This window comes from Pipistrellus hanaki (assembly GCF_964339955.1).
Source record: "Pipistrellus hanaki genome assembly, chromosome: 13".
NCBI classification, from domain to species: Eukaryota; Metazoa; Chordata; class Mammalia; order Chiroptera; family Vespertilionidae; genus Pipistrellus; species Pipistrellus hanaki.
The window spans coordinates 36407164-36430587 of record NC_140515.1 but is presented as its reverse complement, the minus strand read 5'-3'; the positions used below and the strand labels follow the sequence as shown (position 1 = coordinate 36430587).

The 23424-nt window shown below is 34.6% G+C and overlaps 2 protein-coding genes across 3 annotated transcripts in view; one reads left to right on the top strand and one right to left on the bottom strand.

Moving 5' to 3' along the window:
* UBA5 (ubiquitin like modifier activating enzyme 5) overlaps positions 1 to 6427 on the top strand; it is a 13451-nt gene extending 7024 nt beyond the window's left edge. Inside the window, exons 5-12 of the mRNA XM_084902149.1 lie at positions 166 to 252; positions 912 to 996; positions 1824 to 1928; positions 2107 to 2234; positions 4524 to 4659; positions 5388 to 5460; positions 5608 to 5714; positions 6251 to 6427. Coding sequence (XP_084758275.1) covers positions 166 to 252; positions 912 to 996; positions 1824 to 1928; positions 2107 to 2234; positions 4524 to 4659; positions 5388 to 5460; positions 5608 to 5714; positions 6251 to 6334 — 805 coding nt within the window. The 3' untranslated portion in view covers positions 6335 to 6427. The remainder of the gene's footprint in view (positions 1 to 165; positions 253 to 911; positions 997 to 1823; positions 1929 to 2106; positions 2235 to 4523; positions 4660 to 5387; positions 5461 to 5607; positions 5715 to 6250) is intronic.
* A 1092-nt stretch (positions 6428 to 7519) lies between these two features.
* NPHP3 (nephrocystin 3) overlaps positions 7520 to 23424 on the bottom strand; it is a 34638-nt gene continuing 18733 nt past the window's right edge. For both annotated transcript variants that reach the window (XM_084902118.1, XM_084902119.1), the window contains exons 16-27: positions 23038 to 23176; positions 19946 to 20110; positions 18604 to 18698; positions 17955 to 18077; positions 16542 to 16731; positions 16138 to 16379; positions 14830 to 14905; positions 13486 to 13613; positions 12096 to 12336; positions 10407 to 10532; positions 9473 to 9588; positions 7520 to 8855 (exon numbers count right to left, since the gene is read on the bottom strand). In XM_084902118.1, coding sequence (XP_084758244.1) covers positions 8675 to 8855; positions 9473 to 9588; positions 10407 to 10532; positions 12096 to 12336; positions 13486 to 13613; positions 14830 to 14905; positions 16138 to 16379; positions 16542 to 16731; positions 17955 to 18077; positions 18604 to 18698; positions 19946 to 20110; positions 23038 to 23176 — 1822 coding nt within the window. In that variant the 3' untranslated portion in view covers positions 7520 to 8674. The remainder of the gene's footprint in view (positions 8856 to 9472; positions 9589 to 10406; positions 10533 to 12095; positions 12337 to 13485; positions 13614 to 14829; positions 14906 to 16137; positions 16380 to 16541; positions 16732 to 17954; positions 18078 to 18603; positions 18699 to 19945; positions 20111 to 23037; positions 23177 to 23424) is intronic.

The window sequence follows — 23424 nt, the reverse complement described above, 5'->3', positions numbered from 1 at the left end:
TCCTTGAATGTAGTCCTTGATGTGGGACAAAAGAAGTAGAAGAGGACAGGATTTTCTTTGAATAGCTTAAATTCCATTTCTCTGATCTCTGTTAAATGATCTTTAGTACTTTTTCTTACTTTCTCTTTCTATTCCTAGTATAAGCATTCCTTTTTCCCCTCTTAGGAACATTAATCCTGATGTTCTTTTTGAAGTACACAACTATAATATAACCACAGTAGAAAACTTTCAACATTTCATGGATAGAATAAGGTAAAATTTTATTTATGAATATTTTGCACATGTCCAGCTCAGTTAAATAAGTATTATAGAAAATGTGCTGATGATTAATGCAATGCATTGATAGAATGAAACATAGTTTTGTTTTTAGAATAATTAATTTTTGCATAATTTTTACATACTGGGAGCTCAGTAAAAAGTATATATTGTCCAAAATACAATGGTAACAACAACAAAAAAAAACAACAATCAAAAACCCCTATTATTATAATAGTATAATAAGGAATCCTTAATTATACATTTTTGTGTTCTAGAATATATTTCTGTCTGAAAGTGGTTTTCTGCAGAGACTCTTGTGACACCACTAAAATAATGAATTGTATTCAATTAACTCATTACATTTGAATAAAAGTCTGAAAAGCTAATATGTAAATGGTAACTTTTGTAAACAGAATTTATACTTGCATCCTTGTAGGTCTTGTGTAAAAAGTACTATAGTATCATTGATGTTATATTCATAATAGTTACTCAATACTTTATATATACTGGATCTTTAATATTTAATACTTAGTATATTATAATTATACTTAAACATTTACTGAAATAGTAATTGTGTGACTGAACAAATAAAATCTAATTAGAATGTATTTGTGTCCTGATTTTTTCAAATAATATTTATTTCCTTTTCCTAGTAATGGTGGATTAGAAGATGGAAAACCTGTTGACCTAGTTCTTAGCTGTGTGGATAATTTTGAAGCTCGAATGACAATAAATACAGTGAGTATTCTTACTGTGTAAAATGTTACTCTCATGGACTTATCTATTCTGTATCTCCTATCAGTATTATTTCCCATCCTAAATATTGTTCTGCATTTAAACCCTTTTATAATGTGTTTTATTTATTTTTAATGTTCCCTTAGTTTACTTTTGAAATGTTTTCTAATGGCCTTGCTATTATCTCATAGGTTTCAATATCCCACTCAATGATGTCAAAAGAGAAAACTATAAAATAGATAGTTGTGGTGTACAATTTTTAAAATAAATGAATATCTTATAATACTCTTGGTCAACTTTGGTTTTAACTTTTGTTACTTTACTTTTCAATAAAGATATAAATATATATAAATTGCCTTTAAACATGGTTTCTGAAAAATAAAACTGAATCTTTAAATTTTTGTGCTTTCAGCTTTTCAAATGAAGTTTTGCATTTTTGTTGCCAAAATAATTTTAGAAAAATGAAGTTTTACATTAATGTGATAAGAAACCCAATAGAATTAATTTAATTAGATATTTATTGACTGCTTACCTGTCAGTTTATTTTTATTTATTTTTTAAATTTTTAATTCTTTATTGTTGAAAGTATGTTTCCTCCCCTCCACCCCCCACTGACCTCTCCCCAGACCTGTCAGTTTATTTTAAACAGTGTGACAATTGCCAAGGAATTCCATTTTTTACAACTTTAATTTTTTTATTTTGAAAATTAATTTGAAAAAATTCATGGTAATCCATTTAGTTAATGCCGCTTTTTTATGAAAAGACATCATGGTAAATTATATCTTGTTCTTTTATGTTCTTTTCTTTTATTTTTGTCTACTTCTACCAAGGCTTGCAATGAACTTGGACAAACATGGATGGAGTCTGGGGTCAGTGAAAATGCCGTTTCGGGGCACATACAGCTTATGATTCCCGGAGAATCTGCTTGTTTTGCGGTATGTATAATAAATTTTTAGTTATTTTTCACTAAATATAATACAAGAGTTCCTAGGGGCATTGAATATTTATTACATTTCAAAGAAAAACAGACTTTGAGTATGATTAACTGCTACTTGGCACACATACTTTTTCCCTTTCTTTGAAATATATTTTCTCTCATTCTTTTTCATGTAGTGTGCCCCGCCACTTGTAGTTGCTGCAAATATTGATGAAAAGACTCTGAAACGAGAGGGTGTTTGTGCAGCCAGTCTTCCTACCACTATGGGCGTGGTTGCTGGGATCTTGGTACAAAATGTGTTAAAGTGAGTGAAGGTTAATTTTTCTGAATAGTCTTGTTTGATTTTTTTAAAAAAGTTACTTAATGAAGTATTTTAAATATAGGAACTAGCAGCAAAGTATTTAACTTAGTTTTTTCAATTTAGTTTTAAATATACATATATTTTTATTTTATATACTATGTATATCATATTCTTTTTATTTGTATGTAATATACCTTACTAGACATAATTTAAATGGACAGGTATTGCATGTTTTAAAAATTCTTGCATCCCTGGTCAGTGTGGCTCGGTTGGGTGTTGTCCTATGCACCAAGAGATCACCAATTCCATTCCTGGTCAGGGCACATACTCTGTTACAGGCTTGATGGCATGCAGGAGGTGGCCAATCAATGCTTCTCTCTCATCAATGTTTTTTTTCCCCCCCTCTTTCTCCCTTCCTCTTTCTCTCTGAAGTCATAAAAACAAATTAAAAAAAAATTATTACAACGCACCAGTTGAAAATCATTGACTTAGAATATAACTAAAAAGGACAAAGGTTTCTTTACAGCTAAAATTAATGTCAAAGAGATTTTGAATCAATTCACTCTTAATTAAAAGTACAAGTCCTTTAGGTGTTCCCTCTCTCAGGCCATTTTTTGTTGCAACTCGAATAAGCTTAGGTATGTTTCCTAAGCCTCCAATGTAAGAACAAACTGCAACATGCTATAGTGAGGCACTCTGATATCAGAAGTGTCCACATCTAGCAAAGATATTGTCAAAAGCATACATAAGAACTCTTAAGGCAACTGTTTAGAGCTATTTTATAGCTTGTGCAAACTCCCTAAACATTTCGTAGAATGATCTGAAGTGGGGGAAAATCATGGCTGTAAATTACTCTCTTACATGTCATATTTATAGTATAAGCCCTCTATTGATGGCCATTTAGGCTACTTATTGATTTTAAGTTATTAATGCTGCAAACAGTAGCTTTTCATATATATTGGTATACTAGATTTTTGTACAGTTTTAATTTTTAGGCGTGGAGTTTCTGGGCTTATGCAAAATTTTTTTGACTAATTACTAAATTTTTCTTTCAAAGGGATTGTACACTCCATCACAGTGTAGGAGTACCTAATCCATCCACACCTTTGATATAATTTGATATTGCAAAACTATTTAATCTTGGTGAATCTAATAGGTGAAGAATGGGTATCTCTTTCAATTTTGTTATTTGTGATAATTTGAGCACTTGTACTTTTGTGTGAATTATTTGCTCATATTCTCTGCTCAATTTGTTTTTTCCTTTATGTATATTAAGAAAATACATTTACACCCAAGGGATCCCACTGTAGCTCAGTTGGTTAGTGTGACATCCTGATGCATGAAGGTTACAGGTTCGATCCCCTGTCAGGGCACATATAAGAAACAACCAAAGAATGCATAAATATATGGAACAACAAACCAATGTTTCTTTTTCTCCTCCTCCCTTCCTTTCTCAAAAATCAGTCAATAAATAAAATTTAAAAAACAAGAATCAACCAGTGAAACAAAGATTGATGTTTCTCTTTCTATAAAACAATAAAAAAAAGAACATAAATTTGCAAATATTTTTTCTTTTGTTGTTTACTTTATATACATGATTTTCTAAAAAGAATCAGATTTGACCAGCAGGGAGCACAGAAAGCTTTGTGGTATACTGGAAATGTTCTATAATTCTGATCTGGTAGTGATTACATGGGTGAATACATTTATAAAATTGTATTGAACTATACATTTAAGATTGTAAACTTTATAGTAAGTTTTATATAAAAATATTTTAAATTGGTTAGATTTAGTATATCTCAGGAATTTTTAATATATCATTCTTCTACATTTAATCTCTCTAAAATCAGCATGCTTTTTAAAGTTGTTAACATAATTTTAGTTTAATTGGCAGCATTTTATCTTTTTTTTTTTTTTTAATATATTTTATTGATTTTGTACAGAGAGGAAGGGAGAGAGATAGAGAGTTAGAAACATCGATGAGAGAGAGTCATTAATCAGCTGCCTCTTGCATACCTCCTACTGGGGATATGCCCGCAAACAAGGTACATGCCCTTGACCGGAATTGAACCCGGGACCCTTCAGTCCCCAAGCCGACGCTCTATCCATTGAGCCAAACTGGTTTCAGCAGCATTTTATCTGTATTAGAGGTTCAAAAAAGAGTTCTATGGCTGATGATAGAGTTTTCTTTCCTGCTTTCATCCAACAAATATGAGCCAGGCCCTGTAATCTGTTTTTAAAAATACTTTTATTTTTTTATTTATTTAAGTCTACTTTGATTTGTTTTTCTAGGTTTCTGTTAAAATTTGGTACTGTTAGTTTTTACCTCGGATACAATGCAATGCAAGATTTCTTTCCTACTATGTCCATGAAGCCAAATCCTCAGTGCAATGACAAAAACTGTAGGAAACAGCAGGAAGAATATAAGGTATAAACAGTCTGTGAGAATGTGTGAGAGAACATGTTGCATAGGTTAATAGCTTTAAAAAAGAAAAAAAAATACTTAGATTTGGAATTTAAGATAATTGGATTCTGGGTCCTTAAACTTTTAATTTATTCACCATGTCTCCAAATGAAAATTCTGTTAAAAGTCCTTTTTTGCTTTTGGTAGGATAAAAAGCCTACCTGAATTATTAACTAGTGGCCCAGTGCACAAATTCGTGCACCAGTGGCATCCCTCAGCCTGGCCTGCGGGATTGGGCTAAAACCAGCTCTCTGACATTCCCCAAGGGGTCCTGGATTGTGAGAGGATGCAGGCCAGGTCAAGGGATCCCACTGGAGCATGATCAGGGCTGGGGAGGGATGCGGGAAGCTGGCCAGCTGGGGAGATACCTCAGGAGTGCTCCGGGGCATGTCCAACCCGCTCACTCAGTCACAATTGGCCAGACCCCAGCAGCAAGCTAACCTACCAGTTGGAGCACATACCTCCTGGTGGTCAGTACATATCATAGCGACTGGTCGACCTATTGACTATCCCCTGGTGGTTAGTGCACATCATAGTGAGCGGTTGAGCTGCTTTAGCTTATCATTAGCATATTACACTTTGATTGGTTGAACAGATGGCCTGACACTTAGAATATTAGGTTTTTATTATATAGGATGCTTGGGAGAACTGAGAATGAATAAAAATACTTTGATACTGTTTGATTTCTACAGAAAAAGGTAGCACTGCCCAAAAAGGAGGTTGTTCAAGAAGAGGAAGAGATAATACATGAAGACAATGAGTGGGGTAGGAATCTTTTTGTAAATGGAAATGGCAATATACGACATATCTTTTATGGGAGGGAATGTCATTATAATTAATGTTATACAAGTTTTGAGTTGTTATTGCTTAAGTTCCTCGAAAACTGTAATAAGGTCAAATTTAACTCTACAGGTATTGAGTTGGTATCTGAGGTTTCAGAAGAGGAACTAAAAAATTCTTCAGGTCCAGTTCCTGACTTACCTGAAGGCATTACAGTGGCCTATACAGTTCCCCAACAGGTACATCTAAAATCTGATTTACCACAAGTAAATAACATGAAAAAAGTGTTTATCTTTCATCTTCATCCTTTATAATGCCAACACAGTACTTCCTGTATTAGATATTTTACTATAGGCATTAAGATTTCTGAAAGAGATGTATTCAATTCTATTATGGGCATATGCCCAGCACAATTTAACTGTTTGAAAACAAATATAAAATAGTTTTGTTCAGTTATTAATGGATCAGGTAAAATAGATTTTGACTAAATGAAAATATCGTATTTCTAAATTGGTAGTTTTAGCCACAATACCATTTAAAAGCATCACTTTAGTAGATATCGTAGGAATACTGAAATTACTGCCTTGTAAATCAAAATACTAGTGAGGAAAGTAAAGGACTTTGTCTCTCCTAAAAATTAGAAGGCATATGTACTAAAGAAAGTTTACTTTGTAAACTTGTAGAACATGGTTAAAGCTTACTGATTATATATTTCTAAGCATCAAGAATTTTATGTGGTTGTTTTTTCACTATGTTTCCCCTCACTTGTTGATAGCAAGAAGATTCTGTTCCTGATGTAACAGTGGAAGATTCTGGTGAAAGCTTGGAAGATCTCATGGCCAAAATGAAGAATATGTAGATAATGGACTGGACTATATTTTCTGTGTTTAAACCTATTCCTTTGCAATTAAAAAAAGTCATTTTAAAACTGACAAAACTTAGGGAACATCAATTGATGTGTATTCTTTGCTAAATTGTTATACTTTTTGAAAATACTATTACTGTTGCTTCTTGTTACCTCACCCACAACTAAATAACTCTCCTAAATCTCATGTTTCATTCTAGTGAGAAAATTTCAAAGGATTATTTTAGGTAGTTTTAAGTTTTGTTGAAAACTTAGCCATTGAAATGTGTTGGCCTTTTGGGAGAAAGGACCAATTTGATGCTGTACACATTCCTTTTCTTTCCAGTAATCCTTTGTGGTTTGGGCCGTGGGCAATAAAGCAATATGTGGTCCTGAAACACAGGGAAAAGGGCAAGAGGTACAACCTGTTGATTTGAGCTAGCAGGCAATGTACTCATTGTTTTGGTATTGTTCTGTACAAGAGAACTGCCACTGCTACTAACTTGGCAAGCAATGAATTTAAAATAGTTAACCTATAAAATAATAACAGTTTTTCAAATGTTTCCTGATTACAAATTGAAATGTAGTCAATGGAAAAGTTGTAAACTTATGGGTTCTATATTCAAAATCAGGCAACTAAAAAGAAGTTTTTTTCCATGGGTAGACAGATACAGATCCTTTGAGGAAGTACAAATTATATTTCTGCACTGACCAAGGAAATCATTGCATCTATGGACATATACCTGGAATCACTCTACTTTATTGAGGAGTAATGGATAAATTCAGGCTAAGCTCATCTAGATTGTACTCATGATATGGGTTACCTTATAAATACTTTATTTCACTTAAATTTGATTCTCCAGAAAATTAAATATTGGAAAGGGGTTGTCCTGGATAGGGCATTAACGAGGCCTAAAGTGCCTCTGAAATGACTGATATATTTATTTACTGGAAGAGTATTATTTTCCAAGATTATGACCTCTAAATCATAAATTGATAAAACTGTTTTTTCCTAGAGTTGTACTTTGAGAGCCTTGGTTAAAATAAAATTCTAATGTTTGGAGACCAATAAAAAAACATGCATTTGTAACCATTATCTGAGTGAGTGCCCATGTCACTCATGTTCCCAATGTCATGAGGAAGAAGACAGAAGCCAAGGTAAGATCTGTAGGCAGTTATTGCCAATCTCCTATTTTGACGATTTTTAATTTTTTAATTTTTTACTTTGAAGATAGGAATGTCTAAATTGTATTTGTAGTCTGACAATGTTGGGTTCATGGACCAGCCAGTGAGTAGCCAGGCCTTAAGGTCACCAAAGCCTATACAGTCACCAAAGCTCAAGATGAGTCAACTACTCAGTGAGTAGTGACAACCTGCAGTCCTTTTGGTAATGTATTTTTTTAGTTATATAACCCTCTTGTATTGAGTAGAAAAAGGGGAACTTAAAATTGCATTTTATTTTAAAACAGTTCAGTATGGTTATTATGTCTTTTACCAAGTATTAAAATTGAAGATTTTATTATATATAAATACATAGATGGTACAAAATAATATCCAAAATGTGGCAATATTTACAAAAGCTACAAAAATATTTAATTTTCAGTATAAAAGGCAGACTAATTTGAGTTGGAGATAAATGAAGAGACAGAGTTAGGCCATTTAAGAAAATCGAGGAGAATGTCACGTCCATATTTTGGGTAAGGTCAAAGAATGCCAACAGTTTGATTTGTTGCTGCATTAATGACTTCAGATTATGCTTATACTACACAGACAAATTATATACAATATACAGAGCACAGAAAGTAGAGGACTTGGCCCAAACTGCTCAAGGAAAAGGTATAATTTGAAGAAAAAAAAGTAGCAGAGATTCCCGTTACTAGTCACTTTGTAGGAGACAATTCATACTTTTCATAAACGTTATCCCTTTATTCCTTGAAACTTTTTTTGAGGTAGAGAACTGGGCTAGGCTACTGCTGGAAAGGAACATAAGGAATGGTGAGGTAAAGTAGCTTTTGAGAGATGAGAAGAATCAAGCAGTTCTTGAACTCTGCATAACTGCTCTGCCAGTTCTTGTTGAACAGAGACCAACTCATTCTTCATGGCATCTTAGGGTCCTAGAGTCTGCAGCCCTGGATCCCACAACTGGAAAGTTAACTCTTTTAACTAAAAGGACATAATTATGATTCAAACTTCAATGTAGCCCAGTACAATTTAATACAAATACAACTTAAATCAGACGAAGTAAAAATAAAATTTCTTAAAAACATTTTTAGTAAGTTTTAAATTCTAATGTCCCAAATATTTTTTCATTATTTTCTTATAATACGCACTTTCAGTGAATTGTGATTGCTGCTACTACCTTTGTCCTTGATGAAGGAAAACATTAGGAGAATGGGTTGTTTTTACACTAAATGTATCTCCACTTGATGAGTGTCGGGAAGGAGCTTTTCCACCCAAAAGTGATGTTTCTGCTTCTTTTATTTCCATCGCTCTTTTGTACAGTTCAGCAGCTTTTTCAAAATCCCCTTCTTCATAGCTTTGAAAGAAAATAAAAACCTCTTAAATCAGAATACAACCTTATAACAATTCTAAATGATCTTATAGGATATCCCCCTCCAAGAACACCCATAAAAAAAGTGAGTAATCACTCATTTCCCCTCCAGTATATTTATTTACTAAGACAGACCAGAAAAAAATAAAACACCCAAACTCTTTTCCTTTCTGTTTGTACTGCTAGGGAACATTTAAGTTTCTCATGGACACCATTAAGACTGTTGTGAAGGATGTAGTTAAACTGCTAAGGGAAATTAGATACTCTATGTCCTGAGTTGAACACACACAAAGCAGAAGCCAACATGTACTTCATGGTAAATGAGCTCTGAGGACAGCAAATTGCTCATATTATTCCAGACCCAGCTGGTTGCACATGTAAACCATCCTTCACTATTTGCCATGATAAACTCTTCTGCAAGATACATCGCATAGCCTTCATTTCACTTCTAGATACTACTGTATCTCTTTTAGAAAATCAACCAGAAACAACCCACGTCCAAGAAAAAACATTCAGTGGTATTTTTTTGTTGTTCCATGATGAGTCAAAAGATGTTCTAAAAGGCAGTTAGGCTGTATGAAGAAAGTGAAAAAAATTCTTACCTAAGCACAGCTAAATTTTTTAAAGTTTCTCCAACTCGAGGATGCATCCGGCCCAAGCTGTCTTCGTAAATCTTTAATGCTCTTTCATACAGTGGCAAGGCTTCGATGTGTTTTTTCTTATTAAAAAAAATCAATTTGGACACTCTGGGTTTATGAAATTACTATTAATGTATTCTAGATTAAGCTGACAAGTTGAATAAGCACTTTTTTAAATATTTATATCCTCCTAAAACGTGAATAAACAGGTTAATTTATAAGTAATCGTCATGGAAGAGGCAAAATAATAGAAAATCAGAAACTGGCTTTAGACGTGGGTTGGTAACCACTGACCTTAATCAAATGATATAAACACAAACTTTATGTGTTTCTTTATTGTCCATTTGGTACCATACCTGTTTCTCACCCATCACAGGCAAATGCTGAAGCTTAAAGATAATATTAGATAGAGAGATGTAGGGAGTCTCCAGAATTTAAAAACAGCCTATGCAATGAACCAGTCAGTCAGTGCTTTACACGAAGAGCAGTGGGACTGCAATAATTTCTCAAGTACTAAAGGAAGCACTTGAAGATAAATTACCTTCAGTTTGCTTTAATTATTTTTACTGTGTCCATCTAATTCATGTTTACTTTTATCAGTGGTCGCGAAACTGTGGCTCTTGAGCCACATGTGGCTCACAAGCTGCAGTTTGCTGCTCTGTTGGCTAATCAGTTTGCTGACCACTGCCTTAGGAAAAAACACTTAAAAAACATTTTAATTACTAATGTCTTTAACCTGAAGTCAAAACTTCTGGGTAAGGGTTATGCACAGTGGTTAGCAAACTCATTAGTCAACAGAACAGCAAATCATGGCTCATGAGCTGCAGTTTGCCGACCACTGACCTATATCGTACCTAAACACCATTCATTTTTAAAGAGTTAAAGTGTGGGAACTTACCATTTGGCTATAGAGAACAGCTAAGTTCACCAAGGCAGTAGCTACACTAGGGTGCTTTGGGCCAAAGGATTTCTGCCGGATTTCAACAGCCAGCTCGTACAAAGGTACAGCTTTGTCAAGTTTCCCCTAAAACACAAAAGTGAAATCTAATAAAACTATTAAAGCAATAAGTATCACCTGACTAGAACTTTTCCATAAATAACTTTTGTATCAAAAAGTAATTTTTGAGAAAAAATTCAGCATTACCTCCAGGTTTAATGGTAAGTTTAAAGATAACTAAATTCTAGTAGAATATGTAAGTAATATTGAGCATAAAACATTATGTTTGGTAATTCAGATGGATCACCCATTATTACGCACTGTTTCTGGTAAAATAAAACCTTGCAATTAAAGTACAGTGGGCAAAAGTAGGTTTATAGTTGTTTGTATGGAAAGTAATATAATAACTAATAACCATTATTATTTAAACCTTTTGTCTCACCTTATATATGTTTGCTACTATACATAATTTGGAGATGGCATCAAAATAAAAATTAATTTTCCACCAAATCCTTTTCAGATTTTTCCAATTATTTCTTTTTTACTTGTTGGGGAGAAATAATAACAGAGCCTTCTTACTACAACAACATCATGGCTACATGGCCAGCAGAGGGTCCTGCAAAGTGCAGAGACAGCCTATCGCTGCTCTGTTACTGCCACCAAAGGAAAGCAAACGTCTCTGGCATATTTTGGTGAAAAGCTATATAAGTTCCAAACATCACTCTGGCTAGAACCATATGCAAAGAATGGTGTTTAATTCATTACATTTACTTGTAGACAAATTAAAGAGTGAAATTAAAATGCTTATTTAACCAACTATAAAAACTCTTCCTTTAGCCAGGACAATTGGGTGACTTATGCTTATGATAACTTAACACAGCAAACAACACTGGTGAATTTCAGAACTTCTGAAATGTAAAATGAGAGTAAGTTTAATTAGAATGCTGATGAATGCATTTGTATTTAGAATATATTTTAATAAAATCAAACCTGTGCTTTAATTTATTGTCTGAAATATTTTTATTTTTTAAATGTATTTTATTGATTTTTTGTTGACTTTTAAAGAGAGGAAGAGAGAGGGATAGAGAGTTAGAAACATTGATGAGAGAGAAACATCAATCAGCTGCCTCCTGCATACCCCCCACCAGGGATGTGCCCACAACCAAGGTACATGCCCTTGACCGGAATCGAACCTGGGACCCTTCAGTCTACAGGCCGATGCTCTATCCACTGAGCCAAACCTGTTTTGGCTGAAATAATATTTCTAAATGTACTACTCAGCTATTTGTTATAAAACTATGTCATTATGATTTAAAAGCTCATAGAAAATAATCTATCCAGCCATGGCAGTGTGGCTCAGATGTTTGGGCATCGCCCCGAGCATCAAGAGGTTGCCAGTTTGATTCCTCTCAGGGCACATGCCCAGGTTGCAGGCTTGATCTTGGGTAGGAGGAGTGCAGGATCATCCTCCTACCCAAGATGTTCATCACATTGATGTTTCTCTCCATCTCCCTTCCTCTCTTTAAAATTAAAGTCAACAAAAAATCTTTTAAAAAATCTATCGGAAGACAAACGATGTTGCTGATGGCAATTATGGTTTAATAGCTCTATTAATATGAAGCACCCGCAAGCACTCCAGGGATTACTTACCATTTTCTTATACAAGATTGCGAGATGCTTCACTGTGTAAGCCAAAGAAGGGTGATCAGGAGCTAGTGCTCGCCTCCGAATGTTCAAAGCTCTTTCGTAAAGTTCTTCCGCTTTATCATACTGCTTCATTTCATTGCAGAGAGCCGCCAGGTTATTCAGAGACTGGGCACAGTCAGGGTGATCTGGTCCCAGAACGCGCTCCCTCATTTCTAAGGAACGTTTCAGGAACTGGTCAGCTGTTCTATGAGCAAAAGCCGCCCAAAAAGGTTTAAACAGCTTATTCTCTAGAAATCAGAATCTCTAGTCCTGGTTAGGTGGAGAACTGAAGCATTTTTATTTTTAAATCCAAGGGAGTTAAAATGAAGGATTCAGCTCAAAACCCTTCCTCTTTTCTTTCCCAGCCCTCTTCCCTTCCTGCTCTTTTCCAAAAGTGAAAATCCTGACAGTGTGAAGGCCTGAACATTTGGACGACTGCCTCACTTCTCCAAAAAGATGAACCCGTAAATATTTTCCAAAACAAACTTTTTATACCTTTAAAATAATTAGACCTGCCCTAGCTAGTTTGGCTCAGTGGATAGAACATCGGCCTGCGGACTGAAGGGTCCTGGGTTTGATCTAGGTGCCTGGGTTTCGGGCTAGATCCCCAGTAGGGGTTGTGCAGGAGGCAGCCAATCAATTATTCTTTCTTATCATTGATGTTTCTATATCTTTCCTTTCCTCTCTGAAATCAATATACATATACATATACATATATGTATCAATATACATATACATAGACATATATGTATCAATATACATATATATATACATATATATAATAATTAGACTTAACTCAAACAAAAGATTTTGATATTCACTCTTTCTCCCTTTGGGGTTAGTACTTAATAATTTTTAATACAAAAACTTTTTGTGAAGTAGACTAAATATTTGTTACATTTTTTATGTCCAAAGTATCAAATTTGTTATATATTTCTGACATCCAAAAAAGCCCCAAAACACTTTTTCCCCCCAGGAAGTATAAATATTATCATTTTTTATGTCCATTTAAAATGAAGAAGAAAATTAGCCCCCATCTACATTCTTTTCTTTATTCTCCTTTAGTCTATGAGGTCTCATGTATGATAGCCACACAAACTCACTTTTCATAAACATGGAAAATACTAAGGAAGCTATAAAATAACTTTTTAGTTACTGAAGAAACCATGTGAAAGAAAACAGCAGAAAGAATGCCATGGTCTTTGTTAAGTGTGGCTATGTTCACAACATATACATAAAATCTGTCATGGTTTCTATTGATTTCTTCTAGCTTGACTTGACAGAAATATAAAATACCTTTGCACTTTAGAGAAAAATGGATACTTGTTTTCATTATAAACACCATGGTACTCACTCCAAGTTATTCTGAAGATAGTAGAGAACGCCCAGTTCATTGAGGGTCCGAGCATTGTCAGGTGTGTCCTTACCTAAGGTAAGCTCTTCTAACTGTAGGGCCCGTCTACGCAAAAGGGCAAATCCATACTGGAGCAAACACAAAAAATTCACAGCAATCACTAAAGTAAATGCAATCTTAGGTTCTGAAACAATATACTGGGGTGCTAAAAAATCCTTTCACCTTTTGTCCAATTTAGGAAGATTACAATTATTTTAAATATCACACTAAGTTAATCTAATGGATATTGAAAATACACATATTTCCACATGGCATCACATTCCAAAATTCATTAAAAACCATTGTGAAAATGATTATGAGATATTTTAGCAAATAAATGATTATGAGATATTTTAGCAAAGTGAACTGAATCCCAAAGTGCTTCAAAAGAGCAGGAAACAGAATTAACTTGCAGATATTTGTCAATCCCACTGCTAACCACTTAAACATCAAGCATTTAAATTGCATGCAGCACTTCCAACTCGAAGACAAATAAATTTTGGAGATCAAATGTATAATGAATAATGAATATAGACAACAATACTGTAATTATAATCATCAAACTTGCTAAGAGACCTAGGTCATAATTATTCCCACAAAAAAGAAATGATAATTATGTGATGTGGTATCACTTCAATGGCATCACTTCAATGGCAATCATATTACAGTATACAAATCAATATATTATACACCTTAAATTTATATTATACTGCATGTCAAATATATTTCAATTAAAAACTGCACATGGCATTTAAGTTAAAACAAATATACTCTATTTAGATTTAACAGCAGCTTAGAAATGTGAAAATATTTTTTTTGTTCTCAAGGGTAATAATTTCTTTGTATTTGAATCCAACATAAAATGTTAATTAAATTACTTTTACTCCATTTTCCAACCTTTTACAGAAAACAATTGAAGCAGCTTTCAAGTCTACCATCCAGAGTCTAACTTTCAAATGAACTAGGTTTCACTTAAAATTATTTTAAATTTCCAGATATAATTCACATACCATACTGTGTAAGCTTAAGATGTACAGTGTGATGATTTAATGTACATATAAATTACAGAATGGTTAACACAATATATAATTATACTTTTTAAAAGTCTATTAAGTTGTAACTCTCAGTAATATTAATATTTAAACACATTATAAATAAATAAAAATATTAATCAGTACTTTAGAAGTCACTTATAATCCAAAGTTCTTAAAACTTGTGAGGTTTATGCATCTATATTATGATAGTCAGAGATACTGCTCTTGTCCTCTTTGTTCAAAACACAAAACAAAAGAAAACTCTCATTACCAAGTTGCCTTTTCTCCTTGTAGCCTTTTGACGAATTTTAAAGGATTTTTTCCTAAAATGTTCAGCTTGTTCATATCTTAAAAAAAAAAAGTAAAGTAAGTCAAAAGAAATATATCCAAGGTACCATATTTCAGTGAAGTGAAAGCACTCCTTACCTAGTGTAAAGCTATTTCTGGCTATTAAAACTGGCACTATCATATGGAAGTGGTAGTTATATGGAATTACAAATCTTTAACATAACCCTTCATAAAACAACATCTAACAAAACAAACCTAGTTCTCCAAGTAATCGACATTTAACAGATTTTTAACTGATACAATTCACTTGGATCTCTAAAAGACAACATATCTAAATGAAAATCTAAAATTTTAGCTTGCTATATCACCTTCTCCTGTAGAGGCTAATGTTTGGTCAAAATCCAAAATTTGTGTAAGCAAGATTTCAAAAGTTAAAAATATTCCAATATGTATCAGTTAGGATGGAGCAAAAGAAATGATTTCTGATAGAGGAAAAGATGCCATTCAGTGGGTATCGAATAGATACTTCTTATTACACCCTAACCAGCAAACTTTGTCTACAAAGGGCTAGATAGTATTTTAGGCCTTGTGGGCCATATAGTCTCTGTTCAAATACTGAATGAACTCTACCGCCAAGCTGAAGCGAGGAGGCAACCACAAACAATATGTAAATGAAAACAATGCAAATGTGTTCCCATAAAACCTTGTTTACAAAGCAGGAAGCCACCTGGACTTGGTCAGGGGCCGAGGTTCTTAACCCTTGTGTTAGTGATGCACTCTGTGTTACAAAGCTAGTCAGTGAGGGAGCCCAGATGTGACTCCAAACTCCATGCTCTAGCCTCCACTCATCTTCAGATAGAGATGGGTCTTACAGTTCTAATTTTTTGTTTGCCCCAAGAAGACGCAGACCAACAAACAGTAATTGAACATAATGCATTAAAAAGATATAGGATAGCCGGGACCGGTTTAGCTCAATGGATAGAGCGTCGGCTTGGGGACTGAAGGGTCCCGCGTTCAATTCTGGTCAAGGGCATGTACTTTGGTTGCGGGCATATCCCCAGTGGGGGGTGTGCAAGAGGCAGCTGATCGATGACTCTCTCTCATCATCCATGTTTCTGTCTCTCTCCCTTCCTCTCTGTACAAAATCAATAAAATATATTAAAAAAAAAAAAAAAAAAAAGATATAGGATAAGGAAAGGTACCGAGCCACAAAACAAAGCCTACCACATGAGTACATTTAGAACTGAAACTCCCCAACATAAAACCAGAGTATTAGTGATCTCAATCTTACTTATTTTGTTTCTGGTACAAAGTGGCAAGTGCCTCAAGTTCACGAGCAATATGCGGGTGGTCTGTGCCGTAGGCATTTTCAGAGATTTCCAATGCCTGTTTGTACAGTTGCTCTGCGTTGCCAAACTTCTTCCACTGCACGTACACACTTGCCAACTGGTGAAGGGACTGAGCTACTCTGGGGTGATCGGGATCCAAAGCCGTTTCTCGAATTTCTAGTGACCTCTGCAAAGGTACCACAGCCTGGGGGAAAAATATTCAAGGCCAACTGAAATGAGTGAAAAGTAGAAAAGTGTAAGCTCTACCACCTGATTAGCACAGCAAATAAAAGCTGCACTAACTCCTGCAGGGAGAGCAGAGCAAACAGGAAAAACCCACGCTGGCTCTGACGCCTGCTACGGTTACCTGGCTGAGCAGGCCCAGGTCCTTGAGGAAGCGCCCCAGGGTTTCGTAGAGGTCTGCCAAGCACGTCATGTTCTCCTCGCCCTCGCAGTTTTTCTCATACTGCTTCAGTGAATCGAAGTACTCGGCTGCCATCGCGCTTTTGTCTTTGCCCACAAACTGCCAGTAGCTCAGCAACTCAGCAAAGTGTCCTCTGTTTCAACAAATAACAGTAATTAGAGGAAAACAAACTTTCAAAGCCATTGTCAAGTGAAAACGCCAGAATTCATATCAAGTTATTGACAATTCATTAGTAGGCAAGTATGGTGTAGTGAGGTAACAATGAGGACTCAGACTGCCACCCGAGTCCACCGCTCCCAGCTGTGGAGCATGATCATGAACAGGATGTCTGACCTCTTCTGCCTCAGTTTCCTCTTTTGCAGAGAGGGAGACACTGACACTACCTGCCTCAGGTGTTACTGTAAGGAGATTATTGCACCTAGAAAATCTCCATAGTGTGGGTTATTATCATTAACATCATAATGGTTACTCATCAATGACAATTTATCAGAATTCCTTTAGACACTTCAGGATACATAATCAATTTGAGTTACTCCAAAAACTGATTTTAAATGATGGAAACTAGAACAGAAGCAACTAATGAAACACAATCAAACTGTCATAGGATATCTACTTTGTATTTTCATCATGGAATTGAATAATAAAAGTAAGTTTAATTATGTGTAGATGATATTAACCAGGAGAGCTGGTAAGCTAAAGAATGAAACCTATTTCAAAGGAATCATGAAAAATTGGAATGAAGAAATGTTACAAGGTACAACAAAGAAACTTGAGAGTTCACTCAGGAGCAAAAAAATTACGCAGCTATTATGAGAAATGTCGAAATTTCTAAGTGAGACAGAAAAATTCCATCAGGCTTAGCAGGTCAGTAGCTTGACTCATAAGAAGGTGTGGTTCTGACATTGGCAAATTCAAATATACCAGAAAAGACAAAACAATATACTTATTTTTAAAGGGTAATCCTTCCTTTAAACTCAACATCAGTCAGATTTTCTGTAGGACTCAGAAACACTTTGAGGTCTCTGAAAGCCTTGAGAGTCAGATATCATAAACCACACCTCTCTACCTGACTCAGAGTCAAACCTGCTTAAATGCAAGATTAAGGTATAAAGCAGTCTCAAGATCATTCTAGCTCTGATTTTATGAAACAGCCACTCTGTTGTTTTACATCTTCTTCTAGAAAAAAATTGGTAATTTGCAAATTGTCTTAAATTCCTCCCACACTGTTTTATATTTTAGGTAGCACTGAAATTGGACTAATTTCTAATTTAAAAATTCTATTTTTTTGTTGTTAAGCAGAACAACTGTTTCAATATGTTTTTCTGGGAAAGGGTGTTCTACATATAAGTTCCTTACCTTTTATAAAGGTTTTGAGACACAAAGAGATTGAGAAGACAATCGTGCAGCCTCTGTTTACTTCCCTGCTGCTGAAAGAGCCAGGGGAGTTCATCCGCGCTTCTCCAGGTCACTGGGTCCTGACTATAGAGGAGAAGGGACAACACTCAGCAGTGCCTTCCTGCCATGACATCGCTTCCAAAGGCTTCAGCCAGACGTTGAAGCAAGAAAACTCATCTAACATATGTTTCTGACTCTTTAATTGTCAAAATGAGAAACTTGACCAATCTAAGAAAATAGTTATAATCAGGGACACCAAACAAACTCTAAAGATATTTTCCTAAAATTGAATTATTTAAAAAAAAACTCCTCAATGGACCCAAATGGACACAACAATATACACAGATACTCATATTTTTAAACTATTTAACTGGGATAAAATAAAAGTAATAAAGTGATCCTAAATTGATTTTACTAAAGTTTTGCATTTTAGTATAGCGTTAAAAGACTTAATGTCCTTTGGACATTAACAGAATAGGGAGAGAATTTAATCTTTTTTGTAATAATTAAGTGTTATACTTTAAGTTACAAGTTAAGAAAGAGAAGTGAGGACACGGAGGTAAATTGGGTAGCAGAAGTTATAGGAGAACAACATGGGTATTTCTAATACCTTAGCTGCATGGTGAAGTAGTTGATTAGCTTCTGCCTATAAGAAGAAATAATGGTGGCATCTTCCATGTACTCCAGTCTCACTGTTTCCCAAGCCTAGGGAGAGAAAACAATACTGCAGTCTATTTTTTGTACTATGAATTTCTAAAACAGAATTTACAATCATTTCAATCTTACTGTTGTACAATAGAAATGGCATTAGAATATTTTAAGATTCAGGATGGATTTATGTAATAAACTGACATGAGAATAAAAATTCCTGTACTAACATTTTAAGAACTCAAAATGCAATTATTTCAAACTTTTAGTTAATTACATACATTAAAATCTCAGAAATGTAAATGTCAAATCATTATGTTATATACCTGAAACTAATACAATGTTGTATGTTAATTATAATTCAATAAAAAAGTCTTAAAGATGTGAATTTAAGAAGTACTAAAAAGAATAACAATAAAGGAGAAAGATAAGCCTGTGAAGTTATAAACATTTCACACCTACAAATATAATGCAGCATACTCAAATGAAAGACTTCATTTCCATTTGTGTATATATATATATACTATGGCATTGCAGATAAGAATTATATTAGTCACTCTTTCCTAAATAATTACTACGATGTGCAAGACATTATGTCGAATACCTTACAAGGACCAAGGTCATTTTCAATTAATTCTCTTCACAACCCCTGTGGTATGCTGGAAAAGTCTTCCCAAGGCTTAAAGAACTTGCTATTAAGCTCTAAAGAGTGTGGTTGTAAACAGACACTCAGAATCTAAGCTCCTAATACATATATAACTATACCTGCAATTCAATAAGTCATAAAATAGGAAAAATATATTTTTTCTTTCAAAACTACTTTTAAAGTAATAACTATGTCATAAAGATACTACACATAGCCCTGGCTGATTTGGCTCAGTGGATAGAGCATCAGCCTGTGGACTGAAGGATCCTGGGTTTGATTCCGTCCAAGGGCACATGCCCTGGTTGCAGGCTTGATCCCCAGTAGGGGGCATGCAGGAGGCAGCTGATCAATGACTCTCATCATTGATGTTTCTCTCTCTCTCCCTCTCCTTTACTCTCTAAAATCAATAAAAATATATATTTAAAAAGTTACTACACAAATTATTAGTCAAATTAATACTGTAATACTACTAGCCAAATTTTACATCTAAGTTAAAATCATTGCAAAAAATTTATAATGCCAAATTTCAGATTTCAATTTTGTCTTACAACTGAAACACTTAAAATAATAATGTATAATATATTGTAGTATAATACAGCATATAATATGTTGACATTTGTAAGTTAAAAAAAAAAAACCTCATTAAAATAACATTTACCTGTAAATGTTGAAACTTGAGCAAGCCACAACCATAAGTCAACAAGCACATTTTGTGTAAACTGTGAATAAGAGAGGTCAAGACAGCCCAGGACATCTCTGGATAGAGTTCCATCAATTCCGATTCACTCACACCATTATGACTAACATTTATGAGACAAAGAATCTAGGCAGAAAAACACATTAACAATGATCATAATGTACTTTTTTACATAACAAACTGCCATTAAGATTTCCATAATTCTTTTAAGCTTATTGATTTCTTACTCAAATTTATAATTCAAATGATTTACTGAAGAAACAGATTTTTTAGAATGAAACACACTTCCCAAAAGACACTAGTCAAGAATATGCTAGAGTGAAAATAAATAAAGGAAATGTCACTTAAAGTGTCAGGCAGCCCTGAAAGGAGAACATCTCATGCACCTGTCACTCACTGCAGCCTGCATGCCCAGCAGGGAGAAGGAAGAGAATTGTTTTAACAAGGGAGGATGTTAATCACGTGGGAATTTCATCTCCTGCTTTTAGGGAAAAAGAGGACTCCTTCCTGCCCTTGCAGCCAATGAGGAACTGTCACAACCTCCAACTCTTGTTCTCCAATGAACTTTCGTTCAAAACAACTCTCCCCAATTTCCTCTAAAACCTCATAAAAACAGGCCCTTCTTTGTTATCTGGACTTGCCTATGGTTTTGCCATAACTTGCTTGTCCCCAACTGCAATTTTCTGTCATTCTTGAATAAACCCATTTTGTTAATAAAATAACTGGTTGCTTTATTTTTAAGGTTGACAATAGTGTCTATATAAAAGATAGCATGCTGAAGATAAGATACATACACAAAAATTTTAGTGAAAGTTAAAACTGCAGGAAATGTATTATTAAAACAAAGGAACGAAGTCCCAATTCTGGGAAAATGGTGGGAGAAAATAGCCCTTCTACTACAAACACCTATATATTGTCAGATGACATATAACAAAATATTTCTAAAAGCACAGCGGAGCCGGGGGAAAGAAAGGGAAATCCTCCAGGTGCCAAAATGATAGGAAAGTGAAAACCAGAGAGCTAAGAGCTAGGGATGCTGCCCCTGGGAAGGAGGGGACAGAGGATAGGCAGTTGCCCCAGTAACTTCAGGGCTTGCGTTTTCACACCCACAGTGGGGATGGGAGGTGAGCCCGGATGCCCCACGAGGCAAAGAGGTGGAACCAGAATGCCTGCCAACAAACACCAGGGCCTCCCAAGGACTGAGCCCTCAGTGAAGGGATACATGAGGAAAACGTTAGCCCACAGACATGGGATACTTGTGAGCTAGGAGGTAGGATGAAAAGGCAAAACCCCAGGAGTCCCCAAGTTGAGAAATTAACATAAAAATGGACCAAGGTTCAAACTATAAGAGTTCAACAACGTTGCTAAATATAAAGTAAGTTTTCGGGAATTAAAACTGAATTTAATAACGAACAATTTTAAAATGTCATTTTATTTATTTCTTTGTCTGACGTTTCACTTAGCATAATACCCTCTGGTTCCATCCATGGTGTTATAAATAGCAAGATTTCATTCCTTTTTTATTGCTGAGTAATATTCCCTGGTGTATCTGTACCACATCTTCTTTATCCATTCATCTATCAATGAACATCTAGGTTACTTCCATATATTGGATACTGCAAATAAATAGTGTTTTTGTTTTCTTCAGATAAATACCCAGAAATGGAATTGTTGGGTTGTATGGTAGTTCTACTTTTAATTTTTTGAGGAATCTCCATAATGTTTTCTAGAGTGGCTGCACCAATTCACAATTCTATCAACAGTACATTAGGTTTTCCTCTTTTCTATATCCTCAATGGGTAAAAACGTGAAGGGGAATAAGGTATAAACTTCCAGTTATAAAATAAATAAGCTACAGGAATATAGAGTATAGCAGAGGGTTATATTCAATAATATTATAATAACTTGGCAAGGTGACAAATGTTACTAGACTTAGTGTGGTGATCACATCATAAAATAAATAAATGTCAATTACCTGATATACTGATATACTGTTGTATGCCAACTACTCTTTAATAAAAATTAAAGCAAATAAAATATTATTTTAACTACAGAGTCCTTAGAAACAAACCTTAACGAAGGCTGTGTAAGACCTTTATTGAAAGTCATTAAAGAGGATGACTAAATAATGAAGAGCCATTTAGCTTTCCATAGAGGAAAAGACATATAATTTATTTAACTTAATCTCTAAGTTCAATGCAATTCCAAAGAATTCCAAAATAAGTTTCCACGGCACTTGCTGAGCCAATTCTAAAAATACACACAGGAAATTAGCCAACAAAATTGTGAAGAATAGTATTAACAGGGAGCTTTTCCAACCAAATGTTAAAGTTCGCTTTAAAGTTCTAATAGGTAAGACACTGGTATTGGCAAGGAATAGGCAAAATTAGATCAAGAAAAGCCTAGAAATGGATTCATGTGTCCATATTCTTGACACTCAGGAGATGGCATTCTATATCAGTAGAAAAGATGTACTATTTAGTAAATCAGCCACATAATAAGAGATTAAAAAGTAGATTCCTTCCTCATACAATAAACAAAAATAAATCAACATGCTTTAAGGGTTTATACATGAAGAATAAAACTGTCAAATATTTTGAAGGGGAAAATATATATGAGAACAAAGGATTTTTAAAAGAAAACACACAGGCATAAACCCTAAAAGCAACTGTTGATAAAATTTTGTCACCATAAAGTTAAAAGATAAGACAAGGAAATATAAGAAAAAATACATTTGAAAACTCTATAACGAAAGTTTTGTACTCAGCATGCAGAACATTTAAGAATGCCTATAGATCCGAACAACTCAGAACAAAGAAGTCACATACGGGAAACAAGAATAACCAATGAACACTAAAAGATAAAAAATCTCAATGACAATCAGGAAAATGCAAATTTCCCAAGATATCACTTCTGGACACAAGCACACATTCCTATATATGCTTGGAACATATTTAAGCACAAATTTACCAAAATTTGCTATTTACTTGAATTCACATATAAATGCAAACAAAGCAAAATAATCTTCCTTTGATAAATTTACTACACCTTACCTGTTTCATGAGTTCTTTATCCACATCATTTGCCATGGACTCCTGGATGGATCGCAGAACAAGTCTGTATAATGAAACCGTATCTTGACACTGGAAACACTGATGAAGGATTTTATCTAAATTGCCTGATCTCCCAGCACTGTTGGAATTGAAAATAGATTTAACTTCTTATAGACTGCCAACATCTGTGAACACTGGGGGTAGATTCAAAACAATGTGGCCTTGCCCAGCCTGCATGGCTCAGTGGTTGAGTATTGACCTATGAACCAGGAGGTCACAGTTTGATTCCCTGTCGGGCATATGCCTGGGTTGCAGGCTCAATCCCCAGTGTGGGGTGGGCAGGAGGCAACTGATCAATGATTTTTTTCTCATCATTGATGTTTCTTT